The sequence below is a fragment of the Lissotriton helveticus genome, chromosome 4_1, assembly GCF_964261635.1.
Source record: "Lissotriton helveticus chromosome 4_1, aLisHel1.1, whole genome shotgun sequence".
NCBI classification, from domain to species: domain Eukaryota; kingdom Metazoa; phylum Chordata; class Amphibia; order Caudata; family Salamandridae; genus Lissotriton; species Lissotriton helveticus.
The window spans coordinates 580434347-580454222 of NC_136063.1; the positions used below are offsets into that span (position 1 = coordinate 580434347).

General features: G+C 43.2%; 1 protein-coding gene across 7 annotated transcripts in view; it reads right to left on the reverse strand.

Moving 5' to 3' along the window:
- Positions 1-19876, reverse strand: part of CSPP1 (centrosome and spindle pole associated protein 1) — a 1229219-nt gene that overhangs the window by 831634 nt on the left and 377709 nt on the right. For 4 of the 7 annotated variants that reach the window (XM_078687195.1, XM_078687196.1, XM_078687194.1 and 1 more), the window contains one exon: positions 18684-18785. The exons of the other annotated variants lie outside the window; for them this stretch is intronic. In XM_078687195.1, the coding sequence (XP_078543321.1) occupies positions 18684-18785 (102 nt within the window). The remainder of the gene's footprint in view (positions 1-18683; positions 18786-19876) is intronic. 7 annotated transcript variants of the gene reach the window in all.

Sequence of the window (19876 nt, forward strand, 5' to 3'; positions counted from 1 at the left end):
TTCTAACCTAAGTTCAGCAGCCTCATTGCGCATAGCGAGGCAATAACTGGTGCGGAGAATTGTGGGGGAGGGATGTAAGGGTTTGGGAGGGATTTTCTGTTGATATTGCTCTCCTTTTGTCATTTTATCACTGTCTACTTACTTGATTTTCTCAAAATGGAAGATACCAATGAATGTACTACAACACTGCTTGACACACGGCTGGCGTCCGGGTTGTGAGCTTGAACGCTGTGTAATATTGCCCTTGTTGCGCTCTGCCGGCCTTTGGATGCAGGCAGGAAGCTGTGTCCATATGCTATGACTTCCACCTAATAAAAACGATTGATTATAAAAATAAATGCAGACAGAAAACACATAGTTTTCGGTCTGTATTTACCTGTAAAAATCTGTAAAAACGGAAAACCGGGAGCCTTAATTATGATATAGCCACTCTGCAAGAAACACAACTCAAAAGGTCGGAGGATCATAGATTGGAATATAAGGGGGTAGCTTTTATGTTGCAATCATCCAGTCCTACCAAACACAACGGGGTAGCACTGATTTTCCACAAACCATTGAAATTCCAACCTGAATGCTACAAGACAGACAAAGAGGGAAAAGTGGTCATGGTAAAGGGGCGCATAAGGGGAAAATTGTGTACAGATGCAGCAATCAATGCCCCAAACTGCAACCAGATGGCCTTCATAGCAAAGACACTGATGCTCTTAGAAGGCTTCGCGGAAGGAGAGATACTTCTCATGGGGGATTTCCAATACCCCCTAAAGATCTCAAACAGGGAGCTTTTTGAAGGCGGTGAAACATGCAATACAGGACCTTGGATTGATCGATATTTGGAGAGTGACTCACCCGATGGACAGGGACTACACATTTTTCTCACACATACATCCCTCATAATCGAGGTTAGACTACATTTTTATGAGCCATACACTAGTGAGCGAGATACGTACCGGAGATATTCCCCCTTTTATTTCAGACCACGCATCAGTGATTACCTCTTTAGCATGGTGAGATCCTGCACCGAAATATACCCGCTGGTTCTTTCCCCTGGCGCTACTGCGCGATAGACTGGCGAGAGAAGACCCTCAAGATACGTTAACTTCTAACAATTGGGATGTCCTTAAAGCAATCCTCAGGGGTCAGTTTATCGCGGCAAAGGTGGAGCTAAATGGTCAGAGGACCACTGAACGCCTAACACTAGAGACAGAAATTCACACCCTCGAACAGGCACAGAAGACAGCCCCCACTCCAAGCCTTCAGCGCAGTCACAGCGACTAAGGGAAAACTAAACACAATCTATGCAAACAGGGCAGAGCTGATAATTTTATTACTAAAACAAATATCGTACATGAAAGGCAACAAGGTGGGAGCCCATAAGCTTTGAGTAAAAAGGGAAAAAGAATACATCGCAATATACACAATTCCACAGGCGAGCTGGAGAAATCAGAGCACCTAAAGGCGGTTATCTATGGGCAATTTTACAAATCATTATATACAGTTGACCCCATAAACCCTCAATCTCAATCAGAATAGGTCGACAAATCAGATCTGCCAAAAGCAATGCCCAAACAGAAGAGGTTGACAGAACCCATAAGCGAGGAAGAGGTAAGACAAGCCAAAGGATCCTTAAAACTCTTTGAATCCCCAGGTCCAGTGCAGACCTGGTTCCACACTTGACTGCGCTGTGTAATCACATTGCCAAAGTGGGGAAAGTCACAATATCTATGAGGGAAGCGCTTACCATAGTTATTTCCAAAGCTGGTAAAGATCTGACACATTGTAGCTCCTACCGCTCCATAGCTCTCCTTAACTCGATGCTAAGCTCTACTCGAAGATTCTGGCCTCACGACCGGAAGACTTAATGCCCGAGTTAATTCATCCAGGCCAATCAGGGTTCATTAATGGGCGACAAACCTGTGCTAAAGTATGAAGAGTCCTCCATCTTATAGAGAAGGCAATCAAAAAAGGATCCCAGCGGTTATGCTCTGTCTGTCTGTCTGGATGCTGAGAAAGCGTTTGATCGTGTGGATTGGACTTTTCTCTTTGCTACCCTCAGGGGATTTGTTTTTTGCAAAACGTTTATCGCAGTGATTCAAGCGAACCATGCCTCACCTTGCTCAAGAGTCTTGGTAAATGCCGTAAGTGCGGAACATTTTAGACTTGAAAGAGGCACTGACAAGGATGCCCACTATCACCCCTTCTCTTTGAGTATAGAAACCCATGGCAGCAACGATAAGAGCCAGTCAGTCAGTCAAAGGGATCACTTTTGGGGCGGAAGAACATAAAATCTCTATATTCACAAACAACATATTGCTTCCCCTGACAGATCCACAAAACTCACTGAACATCCTACAAAACAAACAGACAATTTAAAGGGGTGGCGGGCCTTTGTACAAATCTATGAAAGTCCTTCCTCCTCAACTTAACTCTGATATGGAGACTCTTATCCTTACAACACCCTTCCTAAGGGCAAACAAAAGCCTTACCTACCTAGGCATTAAATTGACACCTAAGCTCTCACAATTGTTCCAGGCTAAATATCCACCACTATTGAATAACCTGAAGGTCAACCTATAGAGATGGGCTCTCATATATCGATCATGGCTGGGTAGGAATCATGCAGTTAAAATGGTAGTGCTACCTAGATTTCTCCATCTGTTCCAAAGCCTACCTATTGATCTTGAGACCGGATTGCTAAAGGCACTCAAGACAACCCTTAATGCATTTATTTGGTAAAATAAACAGGCTTGTCTCCCATTCAAACTACTCCAACGCCCCAGATCTGAGGGAGGACTGGGTCTTCCTGACTTTAACCTTTACTATAAGGCGGCACAACTCACAGAGTGGTCCCAGAGGGAATCAGATAGCACTGGTTACATATGGACAGGGCAATCGCCGGAAGGGTCATCTGTCATCTACTATGAAAACCGAAAGCTGATCTCCTTACCAACACCGATCTTAGAACACAAACTAGAACAGTCCTGAGGGTTTGGGACGACATTCTCTGGAAAACAACATGGACAACCTTTCCCTCCCCCTCCACCCCGATTCATTACAACCCAGCGTTCCCCCCCCCGGAATACAACCAGGATCATTCTATGTAAGAATGGAGGGAGGCTGCTTGATTTTATCACACCTCTTCCACAATTCAGACATAACTTTGAACACTGCCAGCAAGATTTCAACCTCACGGGGGAATTCTTTCACTATCAACTACGGCACTAGGCCTTACGTACAGCCTGATACAGCCAGATACCAGAGATACGGTCACAAGAGAGCTCACCCCATTAGAGAACTTTGTAAAGAAGACAAAAGGTACTAAAGGCATTATTTCATTTGTGTATAATCCCTTACTTTGCACAACATCCCGTCATATCGCTTTTTGGGAACGAACACTGGGTCACAGCATCTCAGACGGAAATTGGCACACACTGTGGAGGGACATACACAAACACAACCATTCACTAAGTCTTCAGGAAGCACATTACAAAATCCTGTATGATTGGTTCTTATACTCCACGAAATTTAAAAAATACTTTCCGAATACTTCGGACCTATGTTGGAGGGGCTGTGAGCTCATAGGTGATCTCAGTCACAACTGGTAGGACTGCCCGATCATTCACCCATTCTGGTCCGAAATGGTAGCTCAAATTAAAGAAATCCTGGGATATCAGATACACTGACTTTCGCACTGCTGGGCCTTTAATCTGACTCCCTGAACTACCAAACAAAGGCAGATCAAGGCATTTTGTGGCTATGTCTGGGGGCAGCAAAGATGGCAGTGGCGGCTGCCTGGAAGAAACTGGACGCTCCAACCCTGACCCCCAATGGCATGCCAGTCTCTGGCAAGCGATCACTATAGAACGGATGAGCGACATTTTCAGGGATGATTTAAAAAACTTCAAATACGCATGGGGACCCTTGACTAGTTATCTCTCGAAAGGCCTACCGTTCTTATCATGCCCAACAAGAACACAAGCTCATCATCTCTTCCAATTTTGATTAGCCCCTCATGGAACATCTGAAACAATCCAAGAGCTCCCCTGGCCTCACTACACTCTCAGCCACCCGAACAAATGTTGGTAACAACACTAAGTTCCTGAAACCCTGATTGAGTACCTAGTTCTATGTTTGTTTATTTCTTGGTTTATTCCTTGTAGGTATAAGGGAGGGGAGGGGAAGAGAGGGGGGTAGGGTTTGTTAAGGGATAAAATAAGAAATAATAAGGAAACAGAACCATTAGTACCGAGTCCGAATTTATTTCTGGAAATCGCACAATACGACGAAACAATGGTCTTCATGTACTGAATGTAACATGCTGATGGAAAAAAGAAATTTGACCAAAAAAATGCCTTCATCACACATGGGGAAGAACTGCTGATGCTTGCAGCTTCCACTTCAGGGAAGAGAGAAGTACTTTCTACCACAGCTGTTGAACTTGTACATATTTACAGACCTACTGGGGGAACTGCACTAAAATCAAGTAAACTTTGAGAAATTGGTCTATCAAACCAAAGGTTGCTAGCAGAAATTCACACAAATATGAGGGAAATGGTGGGTTCAACTCATGTCATACCTAGTCAGACATTTACAATTAGCGACAACCACTCAGGAATTACCTGAACGCTTATTGACCTACAGGAAAGCCTTTTAATTATTGTGGAAATAAGGTATATCCAAGTCCATATGAACAACTGTCTTTATGTTTCTGAATGCTCTGCATCATTTACACATTAAGCATAGTAGTTTATTTTAAAATGAAAATGAAAATAAGTTGTTAACAACTGGCTTATTAGGTCATGTCAGAACTTGTACATATTTACAGACCTATTGGGGGAACTGCACTAAAATCAAGTACACTTTGAGGAATTGGTCTATCAAACCAAAGTTTTCACACAAATATGAGGGAAAGGGTGGGTTCAACTCATGTCATACCTAGTCAGACATTTACAATTAGCGACAACCACTCAGGAATTACCTGAACGCTTAATGACTGATAGGAGAGCCTTTTAATTATTGTGGAAATGGATACCCCGCCCAAACTGAGCAAACTACATGCCCTGCTCCTACTATACGCGAAGCGGCAGGTTGCGGTACATTGGGGGAGGAGGAGGGGGGGGGGCCTCGATTGGGGGTTGGCTTACAGACGTCACCTATGGTAACATGCAGCTGTGTACATTCTGGGAGCTTTTGCCCCCCGCCTCGCGACCTCGGGACATCTGGGAACCGTTTTTGACGTGGATTAGGGGACAATGTCTTGCATGCGGGCTCTGGATCCTACCACCCGATGGCTTAGATGGGGACGATGTAAGCTTGAGTTGCCTAGTATAATAATTGTAATGCGTTATATTGATCCGTGTAGGCCATATTTAAATGCTTGTACACCACCATCAGAGAGGTTGTTGATTACTGCGTTTAGTACTTCTATGTATTAGTGATGTATGCATGACGAGACCCATTAATGCTTTACACTTTGCGATGCGAGGATTGATAGTGCCATGATCCATATTGCTGGAACAATGTACTGCCCTGTTATGTGGTTGTACGATGTTTGTACTTTAATAAAATGCTATTAAAAAAACAAATATTGTGGAAATAAGGTAGGTTATCTGTTCAGATGTATATTTATTTAACGAGTTCTATATAACGCTAGCCTGACCCGAGGGTATCGGAGCGCTTCACAACAGTCTGAGCAAGATCCATACAATAAACAGTATTCGGACATATAGGTTAGGTAGTCTAAGTGTGCTGAGAAGCATTTAGGTAGTAAGTGAGTCCTGGGATACCTCATATTGTGCATGTTGTCTTGGGGTTGATACAATAAAGCAGGGTTCAACAAAATAGGTTCGGAGATACAAGTGTGCTGAGCAGCTTTTGAGGTCCTGCGACAACCTCATAGAGAGCGCGTTGTCTTGGGGTTAAACTAATTAAGGGCGGGGGGGGCAATTGGAATGGCACGGAGGAGGAGAGTCTTAGAGCTACTATGTCAGGAAGAGATGAGCAACATTAAGGTAGTGTGTGATATCCAAGTCCATATGAACAAATGTCTTTATGATTCTGAATGCTCTGGCATTAAGCAAGCATAGTGGTTTGTTTTAAAATGAAAGTGAAGACAACAAAAACGTATTTACAGTCATACAGCTGAAAATAAGTTAACAACTGGCTTATTAGGTCATGTCAGGATTTAACAAAAATTTCCTGCCCTTGGTCTGATCCAACAATTACTGCCTTAACTTAAATCAACTGAATGTAGAATGGCAATCATAACATTACTCTGCTGCTAATACTTACAATGACATGCATTACATACAAAAGACTATTAACACTCCTAACTCCCAGCCCTCAAGCAGAGATGTATCTCCGATATGTCTTCAACGTTGCTCTCACTGTAAATACATGTTATAGGGTTTTGATAGAAGTCGGTCTCAAAAGTTCTAAAACCATACAATAAGCAACTGACTTTGGTCAAGTTGGACAATTAATAGGACATTTAGATGACTAGGGCAGATACTTTCTCTATATTCTGAGGGTAAAGAAAACACTTCAGCAGTCATTCGAGAACTCTCTCCCTGTAACCTAAATAGTCATGCTAAACATTCCTACTACTAGCACCTGCCAAATTCCTATCAGGAAATCTATGACTGATGTCCTTCATCCATTGCCACCAATATACTTTTTACAGTGTGAAATAACTGCACTATTTGTTTATCTTTCTTGAATGTAGTGTGCAGCGAATGAGATGGGACAACCTAAGAGAATGACTTATGGGGATCTAGGTAGGGCGCTGTCATAGATAAGTTATACATATGTAATCACATTTGTTCAATCTTTTATCAGCTTGGGACATATCTAGCAGGTAGGCAACATAGTCCATTCCCCTTCACAGAGTTTTGTAAATAAGGTTACTCAGTGATTGTCTTCCTAATATGCTTATGACTATGTGGTGTGATTTTGCGAATATATCTTATCAAGCTATTCATCTCTTTCCCTAGCTCCCTTTCCCAAGCTATTTGGCATACTTTATACTTTTAATTTCTACTACTGAACAAAACTATATGTATATCTCAGATATCAGTCATATAGCCCTTGTCTTTTCCCTAATGCAATTTTTCAAAGTGTACTTGAGACCTGACAGCCTAATGTCTAACTTGGCGTTGGCAGTATCAATGTTGTTGCTAAGTTTTCATTTATTCAAATAATGTAATCCCTTTCTCCTTATACACATCCCTATGTATGTTCATCCTTTTCCTTACACACATTAAATTTCTTGCAACGTAATTCTGTTGTGAAGTCTTACTTGGCTCTGAATAGAACAAAAGAAAAGGAAAACTTTGTGCCACACTGACTGGGTCACTTTGGTGATTGGGGAGACACACCCCCCTTTTCATCTGTGAGGTCTAGTGACCTATGGGCAATTGAATTTGAAGCGGTCTAGAAACCACCACTGTCTCTTGTTTGACACTATTCTGCCAAAAAACTGAGCTGATTCTCCTGGTAATAGCTAGGATGTCTGGAGTCCCTTTCTTCCCTCTTTTTATGTGCACTATATTTAGCTTTCTGGATTCAACTGATAAGCATTTACAATGCAATAGGTCTAGAAATTACGAGTTTTTGAGCTATTGGCATTGTAAATGGCAATGCATTTTAGAAAAAATTAAAAGACATTGTCATTTACAATACCAAATGCAACATCTATGGCATTGCAGAGCGCGGTGTCCGTGAAGCACGCGACATGCTCATTAAAGTAAAAAAACAAAAACAAAGAAAGAGCACGGTGTCCGTGAAGCGGGCGCCGCGCTCATTACTAAAGTTAACAAGAAGGAGCCCTGCCCACCTGCCTCCTGCCACCAAGCACCTTCGATCCCGCAACTCGATTAATTTAAATGAAAGAAAAGCAACGATCAGATTTTGTCCGAGCTGCGGCGGCCCATCCTGTGGGTGAGTGTGGCACATTGTGAAAGCTGCACAGTTACCCAAAAAAACGTCTGCCACTGAGATAATAGTGTGTAGCACAGTGCCAGAGCTGCCGACTTTAAGCTGGGGATTTAGGGTTTGTACCTTGGTGTCGGCTCAACGACCTGCAAATCTTTTCAAATTATGTAATTTCCAAATTATTTAATTGTGCAGGTCTTCTAATTTATACTAAAGAAAAGCAGCAATCCCGCAGCTCTACTCATATAAATTAAAGATTACATTTAAAAAAAAAAGCAGCAATCTGATTTTGAGGGCCCAATGCTGAGGTTGACGACTTAGCTCTTGTAGAATGAGCCCTTATACCCTCTGGTGGTTCCTTACCGGCCAAAGAGTAGCAGATCTTTATACAAAGGAGGATCCATCTCGACAAGGTTCTTTTATGGACCGCTCTTCCTTTCTTGCAGCCAGCAAACCCAATGAAGAGCTGGTCATCCAAACGAAAGTCTTTAGATCTGTCCAAGTAAAAAGACACCGCCCTTTTGGGGTCCAGATGGTGCAACCTCTCCTCCTCCTTGGAAGGGTGTGGGGGAGGATAAAAAGTAGGGAGGGTAATGGATTGACCAAGGTGGAAAGGAGTAACCACCTTTGGAAGAAAAGCAGCCCTGGTCCTAAGAACCATTCGATCAGCATGAATGGTCAAGAAAGGGGGCTTTGAACTAAGAGCCTGAAGCTCACTTACTTTCCTTGCCGAGGTTATTGCAACGAGAAAGACTGTCTTAAGGGTCAAAAGCCTCAAAGGACATTTGTGAAGAGGCTCAAAAGGAGCACCCATCAAAAAGGTCAAGACAAGATTTAAGTTCCACTGAGGCACAATAAAAGGAGTAGGAGGGAGCTTATTTGTGAGGCCCTTCAAAAACCTTGAAACTACAGGAGACTTAAAAAGAGATGGCTGATCAGGCAAGCAGAGAAATGCCGACAGCGCTGAAAGATAGCCCTTAACCGTGGCAACAGCAAGCCCTTGCTGCGCCAGAGAGAGGGCAAACTGGAGAACTTCAGACAAATGGGCTCTCAAAGGGTCAATAGATTTACCCCCACACCACGAGACAAATTTCGACCATCTATAAGTATAGATGGACTTAGTGGAGTCACGCCTGGCTGACAAGATGACATCCACAACTTCAGGCGGAAGGGAAAAGGAATTCAGGTTGCCCCGTTCAATCTCCAGGCATGAAGGTGTAATGTCTGGAGGTGGGGGTGTAGAACCTGCCCCTCCATCTGAGAGAGGAGGTCTGCCCTGAGAGGGAGACGGAGCGGCGGGTGAAAGGAGAGGTGGAGAAGATCTGTATACCACACCCTTCTTGGCCAATCCGGGGCGACCAATATGACTTGGGCCCGGTCTTGGCGAATCTTCCTCAGAACCCGAGGAATCAAAGGTATGGGAGGAAACGCGTAAAGGAGCTGATTTCCCCAACTCAACTGAAACGCGTCCCCCAAGGCTCCTTGCATCGGATACTGAAGACTGCAGAATGACAGGCAGTGAGCATTCTCCCGAGTGACGAACAGGTCCACCCGAGGAGTCCCCTACATCTGAAAGATGTCGTGAACCACCTCTGGGTGAAGCCTCCACTCGTGGTCGGCAGAGAACTGCCGACTGAGACTGTCTGCACGAACGTTCAGAACCCCGGCCAGATGATTCACCATTAGACAAATCTGATGGTCCTGAACCCAGGACCAGAGACGCAGAGCCTCTCTGCAGAGACACTGCGACCCCACTCCTCCCTGTTTGTTGATGTACCACATCGCGGTCGTGTTGTCCGTCAGGACCTGAACCGAACAACCGCAAAGGGAGGGGAGGAAGGCCTTGAGCGCCAAACGTATCGCCCGCAATTCTAGAAGGTTGATGTGAAGCAACCTTTCCTCTGGAGACCAAAGACCTTTGATCTCCAGATCCCCCAGATGAGCACCCCACCCTAGAGTGGATGCATCCGTTATCACTGTGGCCACCGGATGAGGCAACTGAAAAGGCTTCCCCTGAGACAGGTTGCCTTCCACGCCCCACCAAGACAGATCCGCCGCAGCTTCTCTGGAGATCCTCACTGACTCCCTGAGATCTCCGTTGTGCTGATACCACTGCCAGCGGAGGCACCACTGGAGCGCCCTCATGTGCCAGCGTGCATGGTTGACCAACAGAATGCATGAAGCCATCAGACCGAGCAAGCGAAGGACCTTCAGGACTGGAACGACCGCTCCATTGTAAAATAAAGGAACCATTTCCTGTATGTCGCAAATCCTTTGAGGAGGAGGGAATGCACGACATAGTTGTGTCCAATACAGCACCTATGAACAGGTTGCGCTGGGAGGGCACCAGGTGAGATTTGGGCACATTTATCGAAAAATCCAACCTGTACTACAACTGAGTTGTCTCTCGCAGATAATGGAGCACTCTCTCTGACGACTCTGCTTTGATCAGCCAGTCGTCCAAATAAGGGAACACAGGAATCCCCGACCTTCTGAGATGCGCCGCCACCACTGCAATCACCTTGGTGAAGACTCGAGGGGCAGTAGCAAGCCCAAACGGAAGGACCGCAAACTGATAGTGCTGCGATCCCACCGTAAAACGGAGATACTTCCTGTGCGACTTCAGGATGGGGATGTGAAAGTACGCATCCTGCAAGTCGAGCGACACCATCCAGTCTTCTTCCAACAGTGCATGAAGAACCTGAGCAAGGGTGAGCATCTTGAATTTCTCTTGTTTCAGATAAAAATTCAAGATCCTGAGATCCAGGATTGGACGAAGCCTGCCATCCTTTTTGGGAATCAGGAAATACCGGGAGTAGCATCCCTGACCCCTTTCCTGCTCTGGGACCACCTCTATCGCACCCTTTCTTAAAAGAGTCAACACTTCCTCCTGCAGAAGTAACAGGTGTTCCTTGGTGCAAAAACCTTGGCAAGGCGGGTAATTGGGAGGGAATTTCCGAAAGGGAAGGGCATACCCATTCTCTACAAGATTGAGAACCCAAAGATCTGATGTAACCGATTCCCAATCTTGTAGAAAATGGGTAAGCCGACCCCCCCACCGGACCCACATGATCCTGAATGGCGGATCTAGGACTGCTTTTCTGAGGCAGGGGGATTAGAGGAAGTGGAAGAGGAAGAGGCCTGACGTCCACGAGGACGTGATCTTTGCTTTCCTCTGTACGACCTGTACAAGGAATTTTGTTGCTGCTGCTGTTGTTGTTGTTGTTGTTGCTGCTGACCTTGTCGGTAATTCCGAAAGGAAGAGCGACCAAAACCCCTGAATCTCTTGTTGGTCGAAGAGCTCCTTGTCTAAAGACCTAAAGATTTAGCAGTTGCCCTACTGTCTTTAAATCTCTCAAGGGCTGCATCAGCTTTCTTCCCAAAGAGGCCAGACCCATCAAAAGGAAGATCCAATAAGGTCGCCTGAACATCCGCTGAAAAGTCTGAGGATTTCAGCCAAGCTGCTCTTCTAGTGGCGACCGCAGTACCCATGATACGCGCCACAGAGTCTGCAGTGTCCAAACCACTTTGAATAACCTGGCGAGCTGCTGCTTGCGCATCTGAGATCACCTCCTCAAAATCTTTTCTGCTGGCATCAGGAACTTTAGGAGTTAGAACCCGCAAAGAATTCATAAGGGCATGTACATATCTCCCCATCAGACAAGTGGCATTAGTTGACTTCAAAGCCATGCTTGCCGAGGAGAAGGTCTTTTTAGCCACCTGATCTTGTTTCTTTGCCTCCTTTTCATAAGGAACCTGGGGAAAGGCACTTACATTCTTCTTAGAACAAGCAGCTTGAATGACTAAACTCTCTGGTGAAGGATGAGAAGTCAAAAATGCAGGGTCCTGAGGGGCAACCCTGTACCTCCTTGCCACACTCTTGGAAACCACAGTATTTGACAGTGGTTTCTTCCAAACTTCAAAAATGGGCTCGGTCAAGGCGTCATTAAATTAAGTAACGGTTCTATTACAGAACTAGGAGAATGTAAAACCTCAGTCAGAAGATTGGACTTAAACTCCACTGTAGGTAAAGTTAATTTAAGAAGATCTGCCGCCTTCCTCATAACCATATGGTAAGGTTGGACATCCTTAGAAGGTGCATCAGAGCTTGAAGGTAATTCCCACTCTGGGGAGAAATCCAGGCTACTAGTATCAGCTAGCTCATCAAAACTATCTTCATCCCATTCACCTTCTTCTAAATCAGGATGAGATTCCATAGATCTTCTTTCATCCAAAAGGCGTTGTGCTTCCCTTCTGGACCTCTCCTTCACACGTTTTGCAGTCGGATCCACCAACGGCTTCGACGGAGCCGGGACCGACGTCGGTATCGAATCCGAAGGTTTAGTCGGATGTTCTCGAGGTGGCTCTGGAGCGGGTGACGTCGGAATCGGCGTCGATGGCCTCGTTGGAGCCGGAAATTGCCAAGGCGGCGTCGGGGCTGGCATATAAGGCATAAAAGGTGCAGGAGGATAGGAGTGAGGAACTCCTAGATTGAAAGCCAGCGGACCCATGGGACCAGAAGGTGCACCAGAGGGGTACCATGCCCTTGAAAAGACACCATACATAGCATTAAGAAATGCAGATGGATCTTGTCCTGGGGTTGGAAATGGAGGTTGGAAACCCTCAGGCTGTTCTTGTGGAGGAATCGGATTCGGCTCTACGGTAGGCGCGGAATCCACATCCACTTGAATCTCTTCTTCGTCATGGGCCGAGGACGGCGCCGGAGACGGATTCGGAGCCGGAGTCGGTGATTGAACACGCGACTCCGAAGGTGAGGCCTCACCTTCCGGTTCAGAGACATCCATAGTAACCACCTTAGAACGTACCTTCTTCGGTGACTTCGATCTCGAATCAGACTCCTTACCAGAACGACGTCGGGATTCATGTCTCCTCTTCTTATGTTTTTTCTTCGACTTCGAAGTATGATCCGAAGCCGACCTCAAAGACGACTCCTCTCGAGATCTAGACCTCGACCTCGATCTTTCTCTTCGAGAACGAGACCTCGATGTCCTCCCTTTACCAGCTTTTAATTTTGCCACCAGGAGTTTGGCCTCTCTTTCCCTCAGAGCTTTCGGGTTCATTTTCCGACAAGAGGAACAACTATCGACGTCGTGGTCGGAGCTCAAGCACCAGATGCAGTCATCGTGTGGGTCGGTAATCGACATCATTTTGCCGCATTCTCTGCAGGGCTTGAAGCCGGTCTTCTTTGTTGACATTTTCGAAGAGATAGGATACAAAGAACCAGAAAATAGAAACAAAAAAGGCAATAAAGTACCAGTTGGCTACAGAGATTCCCGATAACCGTTAGCGTCGATGACGCGGAAAAAAGGGAACTGATGTCATCACGCCGGCGTGGGCCTATTATAGGCGTCGGTGACGTCAGCGGAGTCGCGAGCGATGTCGTGTCTCTATGACGTCTGAATCCACGTCGGCGCGAGGCTACAAAAAGAATTTCCGAATGTTGCTGACGCAAGGGGATATTCACAAGGTGAGGAATCCACTCGGCAGATGTATCTATCAGAAATAGGGTATAACTGTTTATATGCCCATGCGTGGTATCATTTTATATGTTTTTAGGAACGTGAAAGTCAAAAATAACATCAAAAATTGTTTCTGATGACCATAATATCAAATAATCGCTGAATATGTCAGATAGACAAAGTTTGTATAATTTTGTTGTTGACTTATATGACAAAGTAGGAAGGAACGTAAATATTACAATTAACTTTTGAAATAAAAAGTTTGCTATTGTTTGTGTTTTGTTTTGTAACTTTGTTGTTATTGTTTGTTTTTTGTTAATCAAAAATGTTTCATTTATGTGTTCCAGGTTCTTCCGAGTTGCTGTGAGATACAGTGGAAAAAGGGCATAGAAAAGTGTTTCATTTGTGATGTGGTGTTTCAAGAAGATGACGATGTATCTGTACTCACTGAAAGAGGAGTGACTGGAATTCAAAAAACATGCAAGGAGAGAAAAATATCTAAGTTTCACGTTTGTGTTGGGCAGAAAGTTCACAAGAATACTCCGTTCAAGGAGAAAGAATCAGATCCCATAACTTCTCGTGTTCTACGGTAGTGTGAAACCCCGTCTCAATGACCGTTGAAAATTTTCCAGTTGGAGTCACCGTGGCGATAATGCCCATCCCATGAAAAGTAAAATGGCCATCGACTGTAATATTATTGTGATCAATATTATCAGCTGCATATTGAACGAATTTCGGAGGACTTTCAGAAGGTTCCACAAGGACAGGTATAGTATTTCTTCTTTCTGCTGCAGCTGAACATTCGAAACAAAGAATTTCTGAATAGGTGCTGCAGAATCTCATATGATTTACTGCTTCAACTACAAATCTCGAGCTTGTATTGTCATGTAATTGAACTGTCAGCCCTAACTGCAACGGTGCAACTAAGACTCGTGGGCGCACAACTTGCATAATTGCCTGTCCTATAGAAGCTACTTTTCTCTATCTGTTGATTTTATCAGTAACAAAAACTGATAAGAGCCTTAACGAATCAGGAATATAGCTCACATTATAGTCAACACTACTCAATGAGTGGATATATTTCTGGTTCTACATGGATGTCTTTAATATCATTTCTTATTATTTTAGCAGCTGCCATAAGGAGATTGTTTCGATCCTCTTCAACATCTTCATGGCTAGGACTGTGGTACTCTTGCAATACATGTGCAGCTGTACTTTTAAAAGTAACGACATCAGCATCCCTGCAACTGTTCCTATGAAGATTTCATCTTCAAAATGCTCTTTGAGTTTTTGTTTCATATACTTCGAACTGTATGGTTCGCTATCTTCTGGCAGTAATTCTCGCATTTTATTAACAAGTTCTTTAACAGTAGCTTGTTCTTCATCATTTTCCTCCATGTATTTAACTACTTGAAGAAAAGTTTCCTGGCTAACTGAGTCCTTTTGTCGACCTGAAGATATTGGAGGGGTATCAGTGAACTGCCTGGGAATTAATTTTCCAGTATAAAAATTGACGGAACACTGTTTGTCGTAGCATGCATCTATAGCATGTAAATCAGACACATTTTGGATACGTCTCTTAACTTTGTCTGCCCATTCATGATTGCGTTTGTTGCATTTTGGTAAAATTGATGATGTGAATTGAACTGTTCGTGCATTAAACCATGCATTTTTTTCCTCTCCCTGAAGTACAAACTTAACTCAGTACCACAGAATTTTTTTTTCTAAAATCAAACAGGGTTTCACACGACCGTAGAACACGAGAAGTTGTGGGATCCGATTCTTTCTCCTGAAACGGAGTTTTCAAGTTAACAAAACGCGCTCTACATTTCTTGTGAAATTTCTGCCCAACACATCCGTGAAACTTAGATATTTTTCTCTCTTTGCATGTTTTTTGAATTCCAGTCACTCCTCTTTCAGTGAGTACAGATACATCGTCATCTTTTTGAAACACCACATCACAAATGAAACACTTTTCTACGTCCATTTTCACTGTATCTCAGAGCAACTCGCAAGAACCTGTAACACATAAATGAAACATTTTTGATTAATAAAAAAACAAACAATAACCAAGTTACAAAACAAAACACAAAGAAGAGCAAACTTTTTATTTCAAAAGTTAATTGTAATATTTACGTTCCTTCACACTGTCATATAAGTCAACGAAAAAATTATACAAACTTTGTCTTTCTGACAACAAATTCCGTGATTATTTGATATTATGGTCATCAGAAAGAATATTTGATGTTATTTTTTGACTTTCCCGTCCCTAAAAACATATAAAATAATAACACACATGGGCATATAAACAGTTATACCCTATATCTCAACTAATGGGCAGCCATTTTGAAAAATCCGCCATATTGGGTTAGCGCGTCATGATAGAGTGGTAGACTTTTCACCATCGTTTTCTACAGAAAAATTTAAATAAGAATCCATTCACAGAAATTGTATTGCAATTAGTTCTAGGTTCCGCAACAAATTGACTAGTCTAATGCCTCACAGAGCGAGCGGTGCATGCGCGCTGCCGCAAGGCTCGACCTAAAAATGTCCTCCTTCGGAAATTGCCTTTATCAGATGGACCTATTGGACGTGGTCATATGGGACAATCTGACTGAAAAGTAAGGAGTTCCATAGTCGTTGTGTACTTTAGAGATGAACTCAGATGGCACATTGTCATTTTAAACTGATTCCTGGAGGCGGTCTAGTCTGTATGAAAATTTGGAGTTTTACAGTTCAAACCAACACTTCACACAAATTGATAATGGCTTGGGCAGAGCGTCCTAGGAAGGGCAAGGTAGATGTCTTTGAATTAATGATAACATCTGTATGCATGCACTGGCACTATAAGCCAGAAAACCATAAACACAAGGCCGCTAAGTTCCCATGTTAGGCAACAGCAGCCTACCAGATCTAGAAAATTAAAAAGTGCTGCAAACAAGAACGTGAGAAATCCTTTCAATCACATTAAAGTAAAACTTTTTTTCTGGAAAAATCACTGAAGATACATGTAACAATTCAAGTAGGACATGAAATATTTAAAATATATGAAAATGAATAGTGTGCATTCTTCACTTAGCAGAAAAAGTATCCAATTCATGTCTACAGGAAAATATATTTTTAAAGTATTATAAAAAGTCAGGCAGATTTTTGTAGCACCAAACTGAATTTTTAAAAAATGATTAACTACCAATTTTCACAATTACATTTAAAAAAAAAAAATACCTATTGTAAATCTCAAAAAAATAAACAACGAAAGCAGGAAATCCGAATTATAATTACTTCCATGAGATCCTCAGCACTTTCCCTCCGCAAAAGAAGTCATTTAATGCTCTAAGGTTCGATACTGCTAATTAGATACACTTCTCCTCTGCATGAATTTCAAAGAAGAAACCCAGTTTTGATTGTTTTCTGTTCTTTGCCTCTATTTTCAGATTGTCAATGGTGTGGAAGACCATTGCCAGTTTACAAGGGTATCAAGCGAGAGCTTCTTAGCCCACTCAAGGAAAACCTGCACCACACCGCCCATGCTTACCTCCATATCCCTCTTTGCTAAGTATTAGAAGACTACAGGGAGCAATCTTCACATATTCTGTACATGCCACAGGGAAACGGCCTGAACAATGTGGGCAGAGCCATGTGTGCCAGTCCAACGCAAGCGCAACCACCCTTGCCTTAACCACACATATATGCCTTAAGACTATGCGCAGTCTAGATGCTAGAATGGGCGGGGGAGGGACGGGGTAGGTGTTACGGCTAAAGGCAGGTGACATAGGCTGTGATCTTTACCACGCATCCCTATACTAGTCAGGCCTTTATAACGAAATTGCGTGGTAAACGTTTGCATGGTAAAGGAATGCGATGTTCAGATGCATTTGTTGTTTAGGCAGCTTAGAAGAGGCACGTGTGGTTTAGCCATACATGCCTCTGCCATACAACTCGTGCCACAAGGCGTTTGGGTTTCTGCACCAGGCACAGTCCTGCACCACAGTTCTTCCATGGCACTGGCCAATGTTCACATGAGTCACCTTGTGCACCCATGCTACACTGCTGCCTTCTCAATTTTATTGTTGCTGGGTGATTAAAATTGGTTTGCCCTGAAGTTCAGCTTCTCCTGTAGCCTCATGGTCTGCAAATTCCACTCTCTCTATGTGGATCACTGTCCATTTTGGGTTTGCTAAAATGACAGCAGTTTCAGCTCTGACATCAAGTTCAAGGCCCAAATGATCTGTGGCACCTGCTCTGGCAAGTATTCCACTTGAATGGGTCTGGGTTCCCAGAAGCTGCACCAATGATATCTGCTACCCTCTACAACTGACCACAAGACAGAGGCTGTCACCAATACGACACACTTTCTGTGGACTCACAGTCCTCTCACTTCTCTTTCGGTGTGCAGATGACTAGGAATCTCTTCAGTTAGTCTCCATCGCCACAGCTTCTTTTCATTGTTTATATGCTGGGCCGTTGGTGAATAAAAAAAAAACCTGGACAGAGAAGCACCTGGCGACTTAGGAGCAGTCCGAAATGTAATCAAGAAGTGGAGAATGAAAGCAGTCCACACTTCCAGATTTGTTTTCTCTTTCAGGTGGTGGTATGGAGGATGGATGATCTGGGCTGCTCCTCCTGCCTTCCCTCCCACCAACAAAAAAAAGTTTCTCAAGCTAGTGGGGATGGCTAGGGAGACGCAAAGGGCAGTAGCGCAGCTCGTAACCCCTCCCGTAGCCCCACCAACATGCATGATCCTTGTATGGATCTGGGAGGGTCTATGGAGTACCTCCCAGGACCAACCACTATGCTTCATGGGTGATAGATGCATATGGGGTTGCCCGGAAGTGAACAGAGGGTTCCCTCATTAAGGAGTTTGCTGATGTTCAGAGAAGAGGAGGCACCAGCAAACTTCTTCACCCCACTCCCAGCCAGTTAAGGATGTTGATGGCCGACTTGGAGGGGCTGGGGAAGCTTGTCGGGCCCTTTCTATACATTATTCCTCTGACGTGTTTTCATGGCATATGTTTAAGTCAGCATAGCAGTGAAATGGTTAAAATGCTTCCATTATACACTCTTGTAACACTTCTCTGTGCATGCATAACTGAAAAGCACACAATTTTAGACAAAAAAATAATAATACCTTTGTATATACTCAAATGGAAAACATAATAACTGCATGCATTTTAAATATATGTAATGAAACATAAGCAAAACTATGGAGTTCAGCAAGTGGTAACCTTATAAAGTACTCCTAAATTACTGCTAGTGATAATTGTGTACTACTACCTGGTTTTTGGAGCTGTTGCGATTGGTCTTCTAATAGACCGCCTAGGGAACTCATCATCATAATCTGTTGATACGTCTCTTTCTTGCAACTCCCTGAGGGGCCTGTAATAATATTGATAATAATTTGTGAATTTATGAGGCACTCTTATCCAATCATGTTTTAATTACTTGGTGTTCAATTATGTTACCCAATTAAAACAAATATTCATTTTTCAAAAAGATACGCGTTGCAACTAGTGTGTGAAAGACTCAATAGGATAACTGTATTAGGACTAGAACCTGTGACCCTCAGAGCTACTACGATCCTACATGTGGTGTTCCGACAAGATGAACAGATCTGGCTTGTGGAATGTGCAGATCACAGCGGCAAATCCATCCATTTTATTCCAGAATTTCAGTTTGGCTTACTGATGTACTACAAATGTGTGATTTGTGGCATATCTGGTGATTTGTGGCTTTCTGTAAGAACAGCCCTTAAGCCTTTATAGTTTCTCCAAACATTTTCAAAACATGCCAGACATCAGAGTAGAAGACATTTCAGTTGAAGCATGTCTACTCAGATTTCATTATCAATTTTAAGAGCTTCATCACATCATCACATTAGGTTACTAAAATTGAGGCTCCATTGCTTTTCTATTCCTCATTAGGTTTCGCTTGTGCTGTGCTTGTAACATCTTGTGTACTTAATATATCTTAAAAGGAGATTCTTATAAGTTCCTATAGACAAATTACTGTGTTCATTCGCTTTTGTGGGGAACTCTTTTCTTTTGTTAACTTACCCTGGTTGCACGCATTTACAATACTTTTAATAAAGCTGTTCACACTGTTTAAGCCTCATTAATTGTCAAAATAAGTACTCTTCCCACAGAAAAGGCAAGACCGCTTCTAAAGGTATGCTGGAATGCTTGCTTTTTATTACTTAGTTGTGTAAAGTAGATGCTTTAGCCTTAGAATGTTTGTACCATTTCCTATTCATACCTCAATACCTTTCTTTGCACTTTGTAGGCATTATTACATAGATTTTTTCAACTTAACCTATTTTGTTATTATGATCAAATTCTAAATGTTGTAATAAACATTGCACGTTAAAAATAAAGTTACTATACAAGAGCTATGCTATATGTTACTATAAAACAAGCAGCTAAACAGGTAGTCACAAATGCAGTTAACTTGCAGGCACTAGGGGCATGATT